The 17,004-nt window shown below is 35.1% G+C and overlaps 1 protein-coding gene across 2 annotated transcripts in view; it reads right to left on the reverse strand.

The window, feature by feature from the left end:
• The window catches only part of mus312 (mutagen-sensitive 312), a 34,537-nt gene extending 18,706 nt beyond the window's left edge, over positions 1-15,831 (reverse strand). The window contains exons 1-3 of one of the 2 annotated variants that reach the window (XM_014241658.3): positions 15,419-15,831; positions 15,094-15,360; positions 14,378-14,997 (exon numbers count right to left, since the gene is read on the reverse strand). In XM_014241658.3, coding sequence (XP_014097133.2) covers positions 14,378-14,997; positions 15,094-15,182 — 709 coding nt within the window. In that variant the 5' untranslated portion in view covers positions 15,183-15,360; positions 15,419-15,831. Of the gene's footprint in view, positions 1-14,377; positions 14,998-15,066; positions 15,361-15,418 lie in introns of those variants that run through there. The other variant, XM_070111520.1, reaches the window with a different exon arrangement.
• Between the last annotated feature and the right edge of the window lie 1,173 nt (positions 15,832-17,004).

Genomic DNA, 17,004 nt, shown 5'->3' on the forward strand with positions numbered 1-17,004 from the left:
CAGATAGACTCTTCGGTGGTATACCGATAATAGTGTTTGGTGATTTGAAGCAACTCTCACCTGTTGGAGATAGATAGATATTCTCTCCTAATCCCAATGATGCATACAGCACTTTAGTTGGTTACCCTTTGTGGGAGTTATTTAAATACTTTGAATTAACAGAAATTATGAGACAACATGAGGATCAGGCCTTTGCAGTTGCATTAAACCATTGTCATTAAATTTTAACTCAGGGATGGTATGAGATGACTTAATAGGAACCGGGTTCAAAATTAGACAGCGGGCGTGGCGCCGCCCACTTTTAGGTGAAACCCCATATCTTGGGATCTGCTTAACCGGTTTCAACCAAATTCGGTACATGACATTCTTTTTGTATTTCTATGTTATAGTTCGAAAATGGGTGAAATCGGATTACCACCATGCCTATTTTCCTTATAACACAATTTTAAATTCCATCTGGTTGTTTCACTTTCCACTATACAAATCAAGCAACAATGATTGTAGCTGGGTAAAACTTTGCGGGAATAATGCGTTTAAAGTATGCCACCTTGTGACCAAAAATCGTCTAAATCGAACCAAAACTGTTTAAGGCCCAAGGTGAATTTGTGGACCCCAGTACCTATAGTTGACTTTTTACCAAAAATATCGTTCAATGTGTAAGATACAATTTATAAATGAAATTCATATAATAAAATAAATAAATGAAACTCTCGATAATAGTATGATTTTGTGTCCAAAATGGATTGAATCGGTTCAATAGTTCGTATAGCCCTCATATACCTAATATAAAGATTTTTGAACTTCCGCGTGACTTTATACCGCATATTTCGACCAATATGTGAGTTATCTCAATGAAAATGAGAGAGCGTGTTTTAATCATAACAAGGTGTTTTTGTGCTTAAAATGGATCAAATCGGGTGAATCGGAATTAAATAACTAGCCACCATGTAACTAATATCAGGATTTTCGAACATTCGTCTGACTTTACTCCATTTGATTGGTGATGGTATGTGAGGTACCTTAATTAAACAGTGGGAGAATTTTATTACTTGTAGTCTGTGTCATGTTGGTAGTATGTGGTATTGGCAAAAATTGATAAAATCGGAATTAATACTACCCTCAACTTCCATATATTTACTACTTACAACGCTTTTCGTTAATCTAACCAGTTTTATGCCGAATATGTCGGTCAGTGAGTATTAATATTTTTTTTATATATAAAATGCTTCAAAATATGTTCTCGAGTATAACTGAGCAATGTCAAAATTAATATCTTTCTCTATCCCCAATATATATATGATTTTCGTCTTTCCACCTGACTTTAAACGGTTTCAGTTGATCAAAATGTGATAATTTAACCAAGTTAAGTGGATAAGATTTCTTAAAAATTATGCGGCTTGACGCTGAATTAGAAGAAATTAGTATATACCTTGGTCTAAGCCCCACATCTTCATATAATGAATTCCGATTGTCTGGTTGGCGTTTGCCACATAAGCTTATAATATAAAATTTAGCCACTTTGCTCGAGTTAATATCACATTCATACTTATGTATATCTCACTTCAAGATGTTTTTTTTTTAATATAATTTTCGCTGATGCAAACTAAAATATAGCAATAAAACTGAGAATAAGTTTATGGCCTTTAATATAAGTCAAGAAGATACCAAATTTGATTGTAATTTAATCACGATTTCATTTAATAATGGATGTTTAATTATTTCTCAACATTTTTTTAATAGTAGGTTTTGCCACACCTGAAGGAATTTCCTGGCCTTTGATTCTTGCGAATTGCAAGAGTATAAAATTCTCGGTTCCGCCCTAGTACCCATTATCGGGGATATATTGACCCTAGCTCCAACATACTTTGTGTAAAAAATTCAAAATTCCGTTTGACTTTATATAAACGTAAAATAGATATACAATGGTTTAATGCCGAAAATGTGTGAAATCGATCCACGAATTTCCCCAGCACACATGTACTACTATGGTATAATTCAGTTTTTCTTAAAAGATAATGTGGTTTATCGCTGCATATGAATAAAATTGGTCTAGACCTTTGTTTAAACCTTATAACCCTAATATACGGATTTCCGCTCCTCTGGTACAACAGAAACCTCATATACCCCACATATTAAATCTAATCCCTTTGGTGCAGTTTATATCACATATAGCATGCTTGAGTTAAATAGCTTCTTTTTGTTAAAGTTAACCTTGCGGAGATAAAAAATAATATTGACACTAAATAAATCTATGATCAATAATATAAGTAAACAAGATACGAAATAATAATCGAATAATATTATAAATGTTGAATTCTTTCGCAACATGTTACAACAGAGTATAGTTTTGTTCACCAAACGGTTGCTTGCATCACCTAAAACTAATCGAGATAGATAAAGATTTCTATATACAAATATTTCTTATAATAATTGGTGATAATCAGTGGATAGGTATATTTTCTTAGCCATCGTGTTGAACTTATCACAAAATATACCAGACAACTATGTAAAAAAGTTTCTTAGAGTGCTAGACTTTGTATAGAGCAAAAATATCTTTGTAGAAAAAATCGCGTGAGATAAATATTAGTAGTGTAGTATCAAAAGGGCTAAAGATCCTTTTTATGTGGTAATAGATAAACTGCGACCCCATCGGTTAAAATGCTATTATCTATTATTTCAGTTTTGCGACACATGTTAATATGAAGGTCATGAGGTGAACTGTAAACTCAAGAAAATTACATTTAAGTACTTTTTTGGATTTACCCAGCGCCGTTGGCAGCTTATGAAAGGTTTAGATATTAAAACAGAAAGAAGAAAATCTACATACTTAATTATATGTAAGTTACTGTTAATTTAGCCTTCATGAGCAGACCTTTCAAATAGGTACCATAGATCCCTGTTTTAAAAAGCATTAGGCAAAAGCAATTTACGAAGGGATTTTCCGAGCACTTAATTTCAATACAATGAAATAAACTACTAATTTCTAAAATATAAATATAACTAAATAATCTGTATTATTATGTTAGTGAATATCTATGTAATATATAGTTATACAAAAGTACGTAAGCTGTGTGTACAAAATTATACCATAATAAATTTATTATACTCTGTAGCAACATGTTGCAAGAGAAGGTATAATAAATATCAGTACACTGTGTTTGTAGTTTCAGTTACACTAGATTTCTTTAACAGAAAAGTGCTTTATTCAAACTAATTTTAGTGTATTATTTATATAGTGTTTAAAGTATTATTATATACAGAGGCTTTTCACACCCGGACGGACGGCATTATATAAGTATTTTATATATTAAGCCATTTATTATTTATAAGTTATGCCTAGATTAAGTAGAAAATCTGTATTACTAAGTCGTCTTCAGAATAGAAGACGTATGAGAGTTCTTCGTGCAAACTCAAGATACTGTAAGTCACGCTAATCGTAGATCCGTCCGAACAAATTATCAATACAAATCAACATAGAACCAGGCGGGAAAATCACGGGGTACGGTCTTTTGAACAAAATTTAAATACTGTTCAACATAGGGCAAGGCGTCTAAGTCCCCAAATCCGCTCTGAAGAGCAAAACAGAAATACTCGGGGACATATATTTCGGCGTGAGAATCTCGAGGTTCGATATGTTGAACAAGTTGTAAATACTGTTCAACATAGAACAAAGCAGCAAGATCCACAAATTCAAAGAAGAGCAAATAAGAAATACTCGAGGTCATAGATCTCTGTTGAGAATTACTCGAGGTCATAGATCTTGGCGCAAAGACCCCGAGATATGATATGTTGAGCAAGTTGTAAATACTGTTCAACATAGAATAGGGCGGCAAGATCCACAAATTCGCTCTGAAGAGAAAATAAGAAATACTCGAGGTAATAGGTCTCGTCGAAAAAATCCCGAGGTACGTTATGATGACCAAAGTAGGAACACTAGGGATCATAGAGAACTTCGCACAAGAAATCCTGAGTATAGAATTTAGAACAGATTTGTGATCAAATGCAAAGAGAACATGCAACAAGAAATCCTCAAGTAAGGAGAGAGGAGCGTGACAGAGAAACACAACGTCGACAGCTTAGTAGAAGGGGTATGAGGGAAGAAATTTTGAATCAGAGACGTCTTAGACAAAGTCCAGTTCGCCTTTTAAGAGATAACCCGATCAATAGGCAAATTGAAAACGAAAGGCAGTCCCAACGAATCCAATTAACGAGAGAAAATAATGTTATAGAAACTGATTATAATGGCAATTTAAGATTTCAAAAACATTTATTTTTAAAATATAAATAAGGGCCCTACTGAAATATGTATTTGCTGCGGCGGCGGATTATGGTCACACCAAGTTCGAAAATTAAATTTTTAAACTATTGCGCAAGGTCACCCGAATGCTGAGCTTTTGGTCATTGTCTCAAAACTGTTGATTCTAAAGATATTTCGGAAGAGAAAGCCAACAGTTTAACAACCCAATATAGATATCGTTTAATTTAGTCAGACGCGGTTACTTGTGCTAGATATTTTGACTACCGTTATCGACAAATTCTTAAGGTTTTTAAAGATAATGCCGGCATTTTTGGAGAGCATTTTGTCACAATTCACATTTCTACTGGAGAGTGGAGTTTCAACAGAGAGGTTCCCGCATGTACATGGCATGTATTGGCTTAATAATGCTCCCAGGATCAACCTTCAAGATCCTCAGACATTCCCTGATGTCATTAGTATATGTGGTTCGGTCAGCCACTTAGAAAATTATTTGGGTTTTCAAAAGCATAACCACAGTCGGTCTTGAACTAGGGAAATAAGAAGACAACACTTTTGTCGTTTTAGTATACCATATCCACCAATGCCTTCAACGCAAATACTGTTACCTCTAACAGAAACAAGTCAAAATTCAGAAAGACACAAGGAAAACTTTTTCAAAATTCAAAACCTATTAAATTCAAATATGACTACAGAAGACATTTCTAATTATGAGATTTTGAACATTTCCTGTCTGATAGTAGAATAAATATGTCTTTCGGTGAATATTTGTTAGCCCTTAGATCAAGTTTATCAAAACCCAAAATTTTTCTAAAAAGAAAATTACAGGATCGTTTTATAAACGCTTATATCTGATTTTGGAACTCCATAGAGCGAGTATGGATATCCAATTCATACTGGATGCATATTAACAAGTCTAACAGGGGAATTTCAAAGATCCGATCAGTTAGAAACTCTTTGTTTAGCTGATTTTGCATCTATGTTTAAATATTTTAAATCTAGTGGAAGAGCACAAGACAGTGATCATGATGAAGAGAGCGAAGACGATAATTTACCAGAAGGCTGGGTTGTTATGCCTCTTGAATATAAATTTGCTATTTATAATTTATATTGCTGGACTTGCGTGGTGAAGATTCAACAGATAATGGCACTGAATCTGATTGCAATATTAGACTTATTAAACTACCCCCTTTAATTCCAGTTGAGGAATTATTTTCTTTAGTTCAAAGTCTAAATACTAAGCAAAGAACCTATTTGACACATTTGACGCACCAGCTAAAAACAAATCGCCCATTTTATGAGCAGGTGTAGGAAAGAGTCGTTTGATATCTGCAATATATCAAGATCTTAACAATCGTTACAATTCTACACCTGGATCCAATCCAAGTTCCTTAAAAGTTCTTCTTTGCGTACCTACGGGTAAAGCAGCATTCGAAATAGGTGGAATGACCCTTCATTCAATATTATCTTTACCTGTTAATCAATTGAATAGAGAACTGAGGCCACTTAGCAATGACACAGTTAATTCTTTGTATTCCAGACTTATCAATTTAAAATAAATCATAATTGATGAAATATCGATGGTAGGTGCTCGTATGTTTAGCTCTGTTGATGCGAGATTAAAACAAATTTTCAAAACAGATAGACTCTTCGGTGGTATACCGATAATAGTGTTTGGTGATTTGAAGCAACTCTCACCTGTTGGAGATAGATAGATATTCTCTCCTAATCCCAATGATGCATACAGCACTTTAGTTGGTTACCCTTTGTGGGAGTTATTTAAATACTTTGAATTAACAGAAATTATGAGACAACATGAGGATCAGGCCTTTGCAGTTGCATTAAACCATATGGCATATCTGACAAATGAGGATATATCACCCATTGAAACTCGAGTAGTTAACTTCGAGGAAGTTCCCGATGATGCCATACATTTATTTTAGTCCAACGAAGAGACAAATAATTTCAATGCCCAACTGCAAAAGACTCAGTTAAATGAATTGGTATAAGTGAAAATGAGAATATTTTGGAAAGAGTTCAACTATTCAAAACTTCTGAAACGATTAAAAAAGCCTCATCTTCTAGAAAGTTCTTGGACACCAATTGAAAAAGTTCTAAAATCTTTTCAATATAAAAGAAATTAACAAATTTCAATTGAAAGAAATCAGTTTCCAGTTGTTCCAGCTGAGGGAATAACTATTTATAAAAGTCAGGGTGCCACATATAATAAAGTTGCAGTTCATACTCGAATGCCTAGAGCGTCAATATATAATATAATATGTCGCTTGCAGTCGAGCTACTATAGCAGGAGGTCTATTCATCATAAGAAATTTTATTCCTCCTAACAAATTTTCTGAATCGGATTCCGTATTTAGAACTGAGGGAATTAAACACAAACATCATGACAGTATTTGTGTCTCTATTTCGAGCTAAACTTGTCAGACTTATTGCAATAGTTCTAAATTTTTTTTTTAATATATATTAGAATGCTATATCAATTTTGACAGTAGTTTTTAAGAAAAATATGTAAATAACCTAATTAAGAAAATTTAAATTATATGTATAATATTATATTAATATTATATAAGACATTATTGTATAAATATATGACAGAATTAAATAGTATAAGGAGAAAAAGATATAATTTGGATATTTGTATAAGAATTTGTATAAAAATTTATGTTTAATATTGTTAATATTATATACAAATTAATATAATAATATAATTTTTAAAGTTTATTATTTTTAAGCTAAACATGTATAATAATACCGATAAAATAAATTAAAATGTTATCCATTGTCAATAAACGATTTATTTTCATACTCCTCAATACAGTTGTAATTCATTCTATATAAACTAAAATATATAAAATATAAACACAAGAACGACAGTTTCTACTTCTCATTATTAAAATATATAAAGAAAACTTAAACGAGTATACCATTTGACTATGCGAGAGTATAAAATGTTTGGTTGCATCCGAACTAAGCCCTTCCCTACTTGTTTAAATTGTATTCAAGTATTATACGTATGTACTTTTTATTGTCTTAATACTTCATACCGGGTTGCAGATAATGCATTAAAAAAATAATTTAATTAACATTTGCATTAAACTTTTTGCTTTTTTAATAAAAAAATAGTTTTAATCCCGCATACCGGATTTAAAAAAAAGTTTAGTTCCAAAAATATTAAAATAAGGCCGCTATTACGGTTTTTAACCCAACTGCATTTTCGTTAAGTTATGAAATTCGGTATTATGGTTTTTAACTTTTTGTCAGTGGGGTTGGCTAGAGTATCAAAAAATTTCAGCTGCTAACAAGCAGCTGTAGTTAAACATTAATTAATTTATTTAGTAAAAATATTAATAGAAACTGGAAAATAGTAAAAAGAACTATTTTATTTATAATTACAAACTATTTTAATCAGTTATTAGGTACAAATCCGTAGAAAGATGAAACATTTGTTGAGCTCGTGGAGTAAAATCCCGAAACTGGTCGAGACAAGCTACAATTTGGAAACATTACAATCAAATTAAGGGACCGTGGAAAGTGTTTCTAACATAATAAGTCGACTCAATATACTACTCCTAGAAATATACTTTTTCAGTAAAATTAAAATTTTGAAGCGTTCTGCTCTCCTTCAGTCATTGGTGTTTTATCCACAGCGTACAAACATGGTGTTCATAATATTCAAAAGCAGGTTTTGTAACAACCATAGATATCGTAGGTTGCTTCAGGCCAAAGTAAAAATCATTTAAAATGCATTCTTGATACAGGCAAGGAAATAAGTACAAAACGAAATTCTCTAATAAACACATTTCACAACTTCTCGAACTACGATCGGACAATGAAAAATCGTATTCGGATAAAAGGATTCATCAGAATAAGGTTACTGAGTACTTCAACGTTACAAACACTGTATGAATGTATATATTTTTATACTCTCGCAACCTGTTGCTACAGAGTATAATAGTTTTGTTCACCTAACGGTTGTTCGTATCACCTAAAACTAATTGAGTTAGATATAGGGTTCCGTCCGTCCGTCCGTCTGTGCAAGCTGTAACTTGAGTAAAATTGAGATATCTTCCTGAAACTTGGTACACATGTTTCTTGGTACCGTAAGACGGTTGGTATTGCAGATGGACGTAATCGGACCACTGCCACGCCCACAAAACGCCATTAATCAAAAACAAATAAATTCCCATAACTAGGCTCCGCAATAAGATACAAGACTGTTATTTGGTACAAAGGATCACATTAGCGAGGGGCATCTGCAGTTAAATTTTTTTTTTAAAAGGGCGTGGTCCCGCCCGTAATAAGTTAAATGTGAATATCTCCTAAACCGTTAAAGCTATAATAACAAAATTCACTGGAAGCAAATGTTTTTAGAACCTCTACCTACAGTGGGAAAATAGTTGAAATCGGGTGGAAACTCCGCCCACTCCCCATATAACGGTACTGTTAAAAACTACTAAAAGCGCGATAAATCAAGCACGAAACACGCCAGAGACATTAAATTTTATCTCTGGGATGGTATGAGATGCCTTTATAGGAACCGCGTTCAAAATTAGACAGTGAGCGTGGCACAGCCCACTTTTAGGTGAAAACCCATATCTTGAGATCTGCTTAACCGATTTCAACCAAATTCGGTACATAACATTCATCTACTATCTCTATGTTATAGTGCGAAAATGGGCGAAATCGGACTACAACCACGCCTATTTCCCATATAACACATTTTCAATTCCATCTGATTCTTTCACTTTCCACTATGCATATCAAGCAACAATGATTACATCGGGGTAAAACTTTGCGTGAATAATACGTTTAAAGTATGCCACCTTGTGACCAAAAATTGTCTAAATCGAACCAAAACTGTTCAAGCCCCTAAGTACTAAATATGTGGACCCCAGTGTCTATAGTTGACCTTCTACCGAAAATATCAGTCAATCCACAAAGAAACCTCAAACGAGTATACCATTTGACTTTGCGAGAGTATAAAATGTTCGGTTACATCTGAACTTAGCCCTTCCTTACTTGTTAATTTCAATGTTTATTTCACAGTTGTATGTTTCAATTCCAATTTCTTTATATGCTCTTGAATTGTCTCGCATTCCATTTACATACATACATTTCCCGCTATGCAGTTTATGTTTCCTTGTTTGTGCGATTTAAATGATTGCCATTCTCCCTTCGCATAAACAGGTAGGCACAAACTACATAAGTTAAGTTATCCACATCCTTGTTGTTTGTAAACTGTTGTGTGCAGTTCCCCTATTCTGCTGCTGCTGATCTGTATGGTAAATGACAATATTTGTGCATATAAGTTCTGGCAAATCATTGAACAGCCTGCTAGGAAGGTGAAAGACACACTGCGGAATATGAAATATATTATAATTCTTTGTAAGTGCATAATTTAAATGCTTGTGTATTTAGAAATAAACCATAAAGCAAATATGCGTTAAATTCGACCCACCTCATCGGTGACAACATATGTAACCAAACTCTCCATTTTCTTGCCTGTATCAAGAATGCATTTTAAATGACAACTTTAACTCACTTTAAACGTATTACACTATAACATAGAAATGTGAAAAGAACGTTATTCACCCAATTTTTTTGAAATCGGTTTAGCAGATCCCAAGATATGGGTTTTCACCATCATTCATGGGTTTTTACTCAAGCTACAGCTTTCACGGACGGACGGACAGACAGTCACCCGGATTTCAACTCGTCTCTTCATCCTGACCATTTATATATTATATGTATAACCCTATATCTAACTCGATTAGTTTTAGGTGATATAAACAACCGTTAGGTGAACAAAACTATTATACTCTGTAGCAACAGGTTGCGAGAGTATAAAAATATATACATTCATACGGTGTTTGTAACGTTGAAGTACTCAGTAACCTTATTCTGATGAATCCTTTTATCCGAATACGATTTTTCATTGTCCGATCGTAGTTCCAGAAGTTGTGAAATGTGTTTATTAGAGAATATCGTTTTGTACTCATTCCATTTAGTAAGCATGTTCACAACGTTGGATTGCTTCATTGCAAGGTACAAATTCTGAAGATTCAGAAACATGAAAATCCATGGCCTATCTATTAGCCAAAACGCCTTCACCTAATTTTGTTAAAGTCTTAGAATTCGAGGACTGATAATCTTTCTTGCTCACGCGCAGTTGACAGTGATACGATCAAACCAAAACAAGCACGACTGTTTTCTTAAACAAGCAACTTATGCCTGCAAAGATAGATTGTAACACTCCATATATATTCGCATGAAATTTCTAACCGTTACTTTTTTTAATCCTTTTTTTTGGTTTTTGTATACCCATGTGTACAGTACTATTATACATAAATATGTAAGCAAACACAATAGACATCTGAGAAGCTAAATATCAGAAATAGAAAAAGTCTTGAAAAAATTAAGAAACACTCGACTTTTTAAAGTCCCGCTAGGCGACTGAAAACTGCTTAACATTTATACGTCTTCACTTTTCTGAGCTTCTACTATATAAGGATTTTCAAACATCCACTTGATTTGAACCTTTAATGATATGTCGTAATACAAAATTGGATGAAATCGGGTCAATATATCCGTTACTTCCATATAAATTATATATGCATTCCAAACTTTCGATTGGTTTTATACCGTATGTCGTTCAATATGTAAGATATCTTAGCAAAATGAAGTTGTCGAGTATATTTGAGTAATACCAAAAGTTAATACAATGGTGTTGTTGTAGCGGCAAAATTGTGCCGAGTTGACAGTCCTTGGACGGATAAAAATCCGGGTCCGTTCCGATTACGTAGACCCGACTGTCGTGAGAACGGAGTTAATATAATCAATTCAAATGGTCCCCTAGCCCCAATACACGCGATATAGAGATTTCCAATAATTTTGACTTTTCATCTGAGTTTTAAGTGTTGGTCTAAAACTTATATCCCTAATATAATGATCATCGAACCTCTGGTTGATGTACGTACACACCAAAAAAAAACTTGTATAGGGAGATGGTTTGACTATACCCTTTATCATGGTTTGCAGTATTTTATTAATAGAATGCAATACATTTTATGTAAGTTCAGAAGGTACATATATTTGCCCATATTTCCTGAAGAACAGCATTAACCTAATTTTTGCTATTAACTTTGCGCTTTCGTAACTTTCGTCTCCATATGGGCCCACAGGTGTTCATTGGGATTGAGGTCGAGAATCTGCGGAGGATGTGGCAGCATTTTTTCACGTTGTACAACTATTCTTTAACTACTTAAGCGGAATTGTTCCGGTCGTTATCCTGAATAAAGCAGCAGCCACTATTAAAATTGAGTTTAGCTACTGACGAAGCCAAATTATTTTCTAATATTGCCTAGTAGCCCATTCTTTACAAAATTCCTTCGATGAAAACAAGGTTATCGACGCGATTTACTCCCAATGCACCCCTTTTCATTTCGTTGCACCACACCACACAATGTAGCCTCCTCCATTCTGACAGTTGTATTTGATTTTTTTTATCTTTTAGCGCTTAGCCCTCCTTAGGCATAATAAATTGACGACCATCAGACCCAAATCAATTAAATTTGGACTCATCTGTAAAAATTGTAAATTCCCCCAACTACTTGGCGTTAGCGACAAAGGATATTTTAGGATGTTTCTTGACACCCCGAGCAACTTTACTTTCAGCCTGCGCGTGCAAATTGTTTTGGGCGTACCACTACCATCAAGTCTTCCAACTCCACCAGTCTTTTGAATTTAGCAATAATGTACTGAACAAGAGTACGCTTTTTTTAATATTGCCTTTCCGCGAATAATTTTGTTCTCTTGCCAATATTTGACTACACAGCATTTTTTCTTCAAAAACTACACCGCCTACAAAGAATTTATTTTGACCATACTCAATTACCATACAATTCCCAAAACAGCCGGTTCTACTCTACCGGAATTGACCCAGATTTTACCGGGCCAAGGGCTTTTATTTCGGCGATCTAACCCTGTTTGGATCGATAGGTGTTAGTTTAAGTTCGTCGTCATTGCGTTGCTCTACCAAACAGCAGGGTTGTTCCGTATCCTCTTGACCAGTGCTGGCATTGAGTCCAACCCGGGCCCCGAGGAATTCTTCTGCTGCATATGCGCTAAAAGGCTCCATCCAAACTTCAACTCGGTTAGGTACAACACATGCAATGGATGGAGCCATCTTAATACCTGCTCAGGCCTTAAGAACCAAGAGTGGACCACGAGTTACGTGACTCTATGCTGCTAACGCACTACTGTGACACCTGCCTCAACGGCTGTGCAAACTGCATCATGTTCGGGCACTACGCCGCCACTCCAGTCGAGTGGCCAAGAAAGGACCTTAACGGCCCTAAGGAGCTTAAGGCAGCAAGACTCCCAGTCTGGCCAAATATGCGGATAATACAGCTGTAACAACCACCACCTACGCGTACCTCCCTCACCCCCAGGATCACAACCGGACAACAGCGACAAACGCAAATTCTACAATTTAACTGCAACGGAATCCAGACTAAGATCAAGGAGATAGTTGTATATATGAGCCGGGAACGCGTATCGATAGCTGCGGTCCAAGAAACCAAGTTAAACAGCCTCTCAGATCTTCTGAGTTGTGCAGGCTTCAACGTTTTGCGTAAGGATCATGAGCGAGATAATGGTGGAGGCATAGCCTTCATACTACACAACACCGTGCAATATCGTCTAATCGATAGTGACAATGACCGCAGGGACACTACCCTTGAATGGCAGGGTATAGCTGTCCGTTCAGGCGATGTCGAGGTCGAGATATTTAAATATATACTTGTATCCCCGCAGTTACATGTTGCCCAGCAGAATATCACCCGATTATAGGAGCGCTACTTCGTGGAGAAAACCGTTTGGAAACCTGCTTGTTAAACGATCGTATGGGGATAGGGCAGGCGGAACAGATTGACGATTCAACATTCTGTATAATGAATGACGATGCCCCCACCAGAATTATGAGCACCTGTAATAGCTCGCCTGATGTTTCCATCGCTAGCGGTGGTCTGATAAATAGCATAACCTGGCGACCTATGCTAACTCTCGCATCAGACCATCTGTCCATAATTATTCGATCGAGAAACCTCCCGACTTTATTTCTGTGGACAATCGCACTTATGTTAACTTAAACAAAGCTAACTGGGTCGGTTTACAGAATTTACCGAGAGCATCTTCACAGCACTACTCATTCTTACGGACGTCATAGTTGGCGAGCGTCAATTCCGCAAGTTGGTCGCTGCTGCTACTGCTCGCTTCACACTGGCGGGAAGAATCGCGGAACTCCGCCCTAATTTCGTAGCCGAAGCAGTTGTATTAGCCAATGGACGCGAAACCTTACGCCATGCCGATCGGAAATTCGGCAAATGGTAAACCATCATATGCGGACAAAATGGATAGCGCACCTGAAGTCCTGCAACCTCTCCACCGGTGTGAGTAAGCTTTGGACTACTGTCAAGGCCCTGTCAAATCCGAGGAGACATGATGATCGGGTTGAAATTCAATTCGATGGCCATGCCTTCTCGGACCTGAAGAAGTGCGTGAGCTATTTTAGCCGGCAGTTTACACCACACCCTTCGACCGACAGAAACGTTGTTGGCAACATGCAAGGCAATCGGCCGGCTTGCTTCACCATTATGGTCGCCTGGATGTAGTGCAACGCAGACGAAGAAGCTTCAGACTTGCCAAAACACTGCACTCCGGACTATCACGGGATGCCTCTTGATGTCCCCAATAGAACACCTGCACAGAGAGGCCCTTATGATTGCGGTTTAGGAACACAACGAGCTCCTCTCCAAGCAGTTTCTGCAGGAGTGTGTTCTTTATGGTCCGACCCAGTCGAAACAGCTCGTTTCTTGGGCCTCCCGTTAGATGACCTCGACGACAACCAAACTACAACTTATCATCCAATGATTTGTGTTGATTTGAGATGCATGTTAAATTTGGCATCATTTTAGGCGCCTTATCTTAAAATAGTGTCTAAATAGATTTTAACAATATAAAAAAATGTTATCATCACTTTTCAATTTGGTAACTTGTTACACTTAAAACAGAGGGATCTATTATTAGTTAAATGCATCTACCTACCTTCTAAACCACATGGCCGAAAACCATATTGGCCTAATATATTTTGAACGTTTTCCAAATTAATTTTTTTATTTTCAATTCGCTGATCTGCAAAGTCGAAATGTGACGGGCCATGGGTTTCTACTTGTGATTTAGACAATGCGAGTGCGAGATGTATTTCATCAACACTGAAGTTATCAAGCCTGCATTGTTGAGACGTAATCTCCGAGAACAGAGCTTCGTTTTGCATGAGCAAAGTTTTAATGTTCTGCTGGCCTCTAGAAAGAATTCGTTTGTTTCGGGAAGAATATATTTTACGCTTCAAATTGGTTCGTGTCTTAGTTTTCTTTTCAGGAACCTCAAAGTTGTCTTCGCTATCATCTTTGGAACATTTACGTGTGTTTGTTCCCTCCGTCAAAACAAAATTTCTTAAACTAGTCCGCTTTCTGTATCGTTTCTGTGTTTCGTTTTGAGTTATTGATTGTAAATCATCATACTCAGTATTAATCAAGCCTTTTGTTGGAGAGGCACTCTCCATATGCACAAACTCATTTACTTTTGGTTCATTTCCTTGATTAGCTTCATTTTCTTTTGGTGTCTTAAAATACTTTGATAACAATGAGTTGCCCGATCTAGTTTTCCTTTAAACAAAGATAATTCCAAAATAAGTATTCTTTCGATTCGTTAAATTTATTTTTTATTATGTTTACATTTTAAACTTTATAATCATGTTTTACCGTAAACTACCGCTTGTATTCGCTCCATCGTGTTTAATTCCGGACAACCGAAGTTTCTTTAAATTAGCTTTCCGAGTTTCCCGATCCATTAGCAGATTTTATTTTTAAGAAATAAACTCTTTTTCTTCATCAATGCGTTTTTGTATTTCTCTGCTGGGTAAAGGCTTAGGAAAACTGAACAAATAACGGCGATCTATCTCCTCTTCGGTTGGTGTAAATAACGAGTCGCAAAGGCCTTTATTAATATTTTTAAATATTGGAGTGTACCTAGAATATATACGTTTAAAAACCAGAGCTACTATAAATTTTAGAAATAAAAGCTTACGCCCAAGCTGCTAAAAATACCGCTCCTAAACTAATCCAACCAAATGCAAATTTATTTCGGAACTGATATGCAGGTGTGCCACGAGTGCGTCGAGGCTTTCTAGTATTATTTTCAAAACTGTCCATAACCACACCTTCATCAGCAATATTATTTTAAACCAATAATATATTACACAACAATAAAGTACACCATTACCAAACAATAAATATACACATTTTGCCTCATTGCCGCCTTCTGCAACGATAATAATTTTATTGTTTTTCATCGAGTTTGAATATCTAATAATCAGAGTATGACTGTGTGCAAACGTTGTAACTTATTTTTCTCATAACACCATAACAGTTCTGCATACTTCTTGTGGATTTCGTCACACCGGGCATTTAATTTACGGTAAATTTAGCATCCTAATAACATAATTTTCTCAAATTCTTGTGTACTTTACTTACGAGGTACACAAATGCATTTTTAGTTAGCTAACTTGTTTAATAAATTTATCAAATTGGGTTTGTTTTTTCGCGAGAAACAATAAATTTTGCACTCTTAAGCTGTGTGCCAAACCGTAGAAATATTAAAATTCTAAGAGATAAAAGTTATAATTTGAATTCGTGGAGAATCCATTGAATACAGAAGTGATACTTTTTAATAAGGAAAGTTCATGTCTCCTCTTGCATTTTTATTATTTACATAAGAAGCCAGTAAAAATAATATATATGGTATTGATCAACATATCTAAATGTACATACAAGTATATGTTAATACCAAAGTCACAGAAACATTTCAATTGACTAACGGTCCGCTTTACTTAAAAAAATTATATGTATATCAGGTTGTAATGGAAATATTGAAATAAATACTTATGAATGCCTTTCACTACTTTTAACATTTTACAGTACGATCTTATAAAGTATGCAAAGGAAAAGCTTGTATTAAACTTGAAATCATATATGATCTATAATATGTATACATATATGTATACCCTGAAATTAACCAATACGGATAGCCCTGATAACCGAACAAATTTCATGAACACATGGTTTTAGTAAAGGAAAATTAAAGTGTTTACTGGTCTATGAAACCTTTTATATTTCATTTGATGTATGCGATTGAAGTAATCGCTAGATCTCTCATTTTTTCCACATTAAGTACATGGCGGACATCTATGACTTTTTAGGTAATATTTACATCATGATAAAGGAATAGGCTTAGGTTGTTTAACATTGCAAGTGTTTGGAAATGTTAAAATAATTTATTATAATAATTTTGAAAATCCCTTGTAAATAAAATACATATTAGGGCCTAATATAGGATATCCAGCTTCTAAAACTAATGTTAATTATGTATCCTTCTGTGTGGAAGGGAAACCGAAAATACCCTAGAAACAAAATCAAAATGAATTAAGCGAGAGAATGCCACAAGTCAATATTTATTGCATCAGTATTTATTCGTGAAAAATCGTGTTTTTAAAGTAAAAATATTTAAAAAATAGTTTTCCTGTATTATTTGTTTATTTTTCTTTAATTTTTCTACAAAATGCCGCAAGAAAACCGACGAAAAGCGGGTTTGGTTTTGAAAGAAATTCAAAGTAA

Source organism: Bactrocera oleae, chromosome 6 (assembly GCF_042242935.1).
Source record: "Bactrocera oleae isolate idBacOlea1 chromosome 6, idBacOlea1, whole genome shotgun sequence".
Lineage (NCBI taxonomy): Eukaryota > Metazoa > Arthropoda > Insecta > Diptera > Tephritidae > Bactrocera > Bactrocera oleae.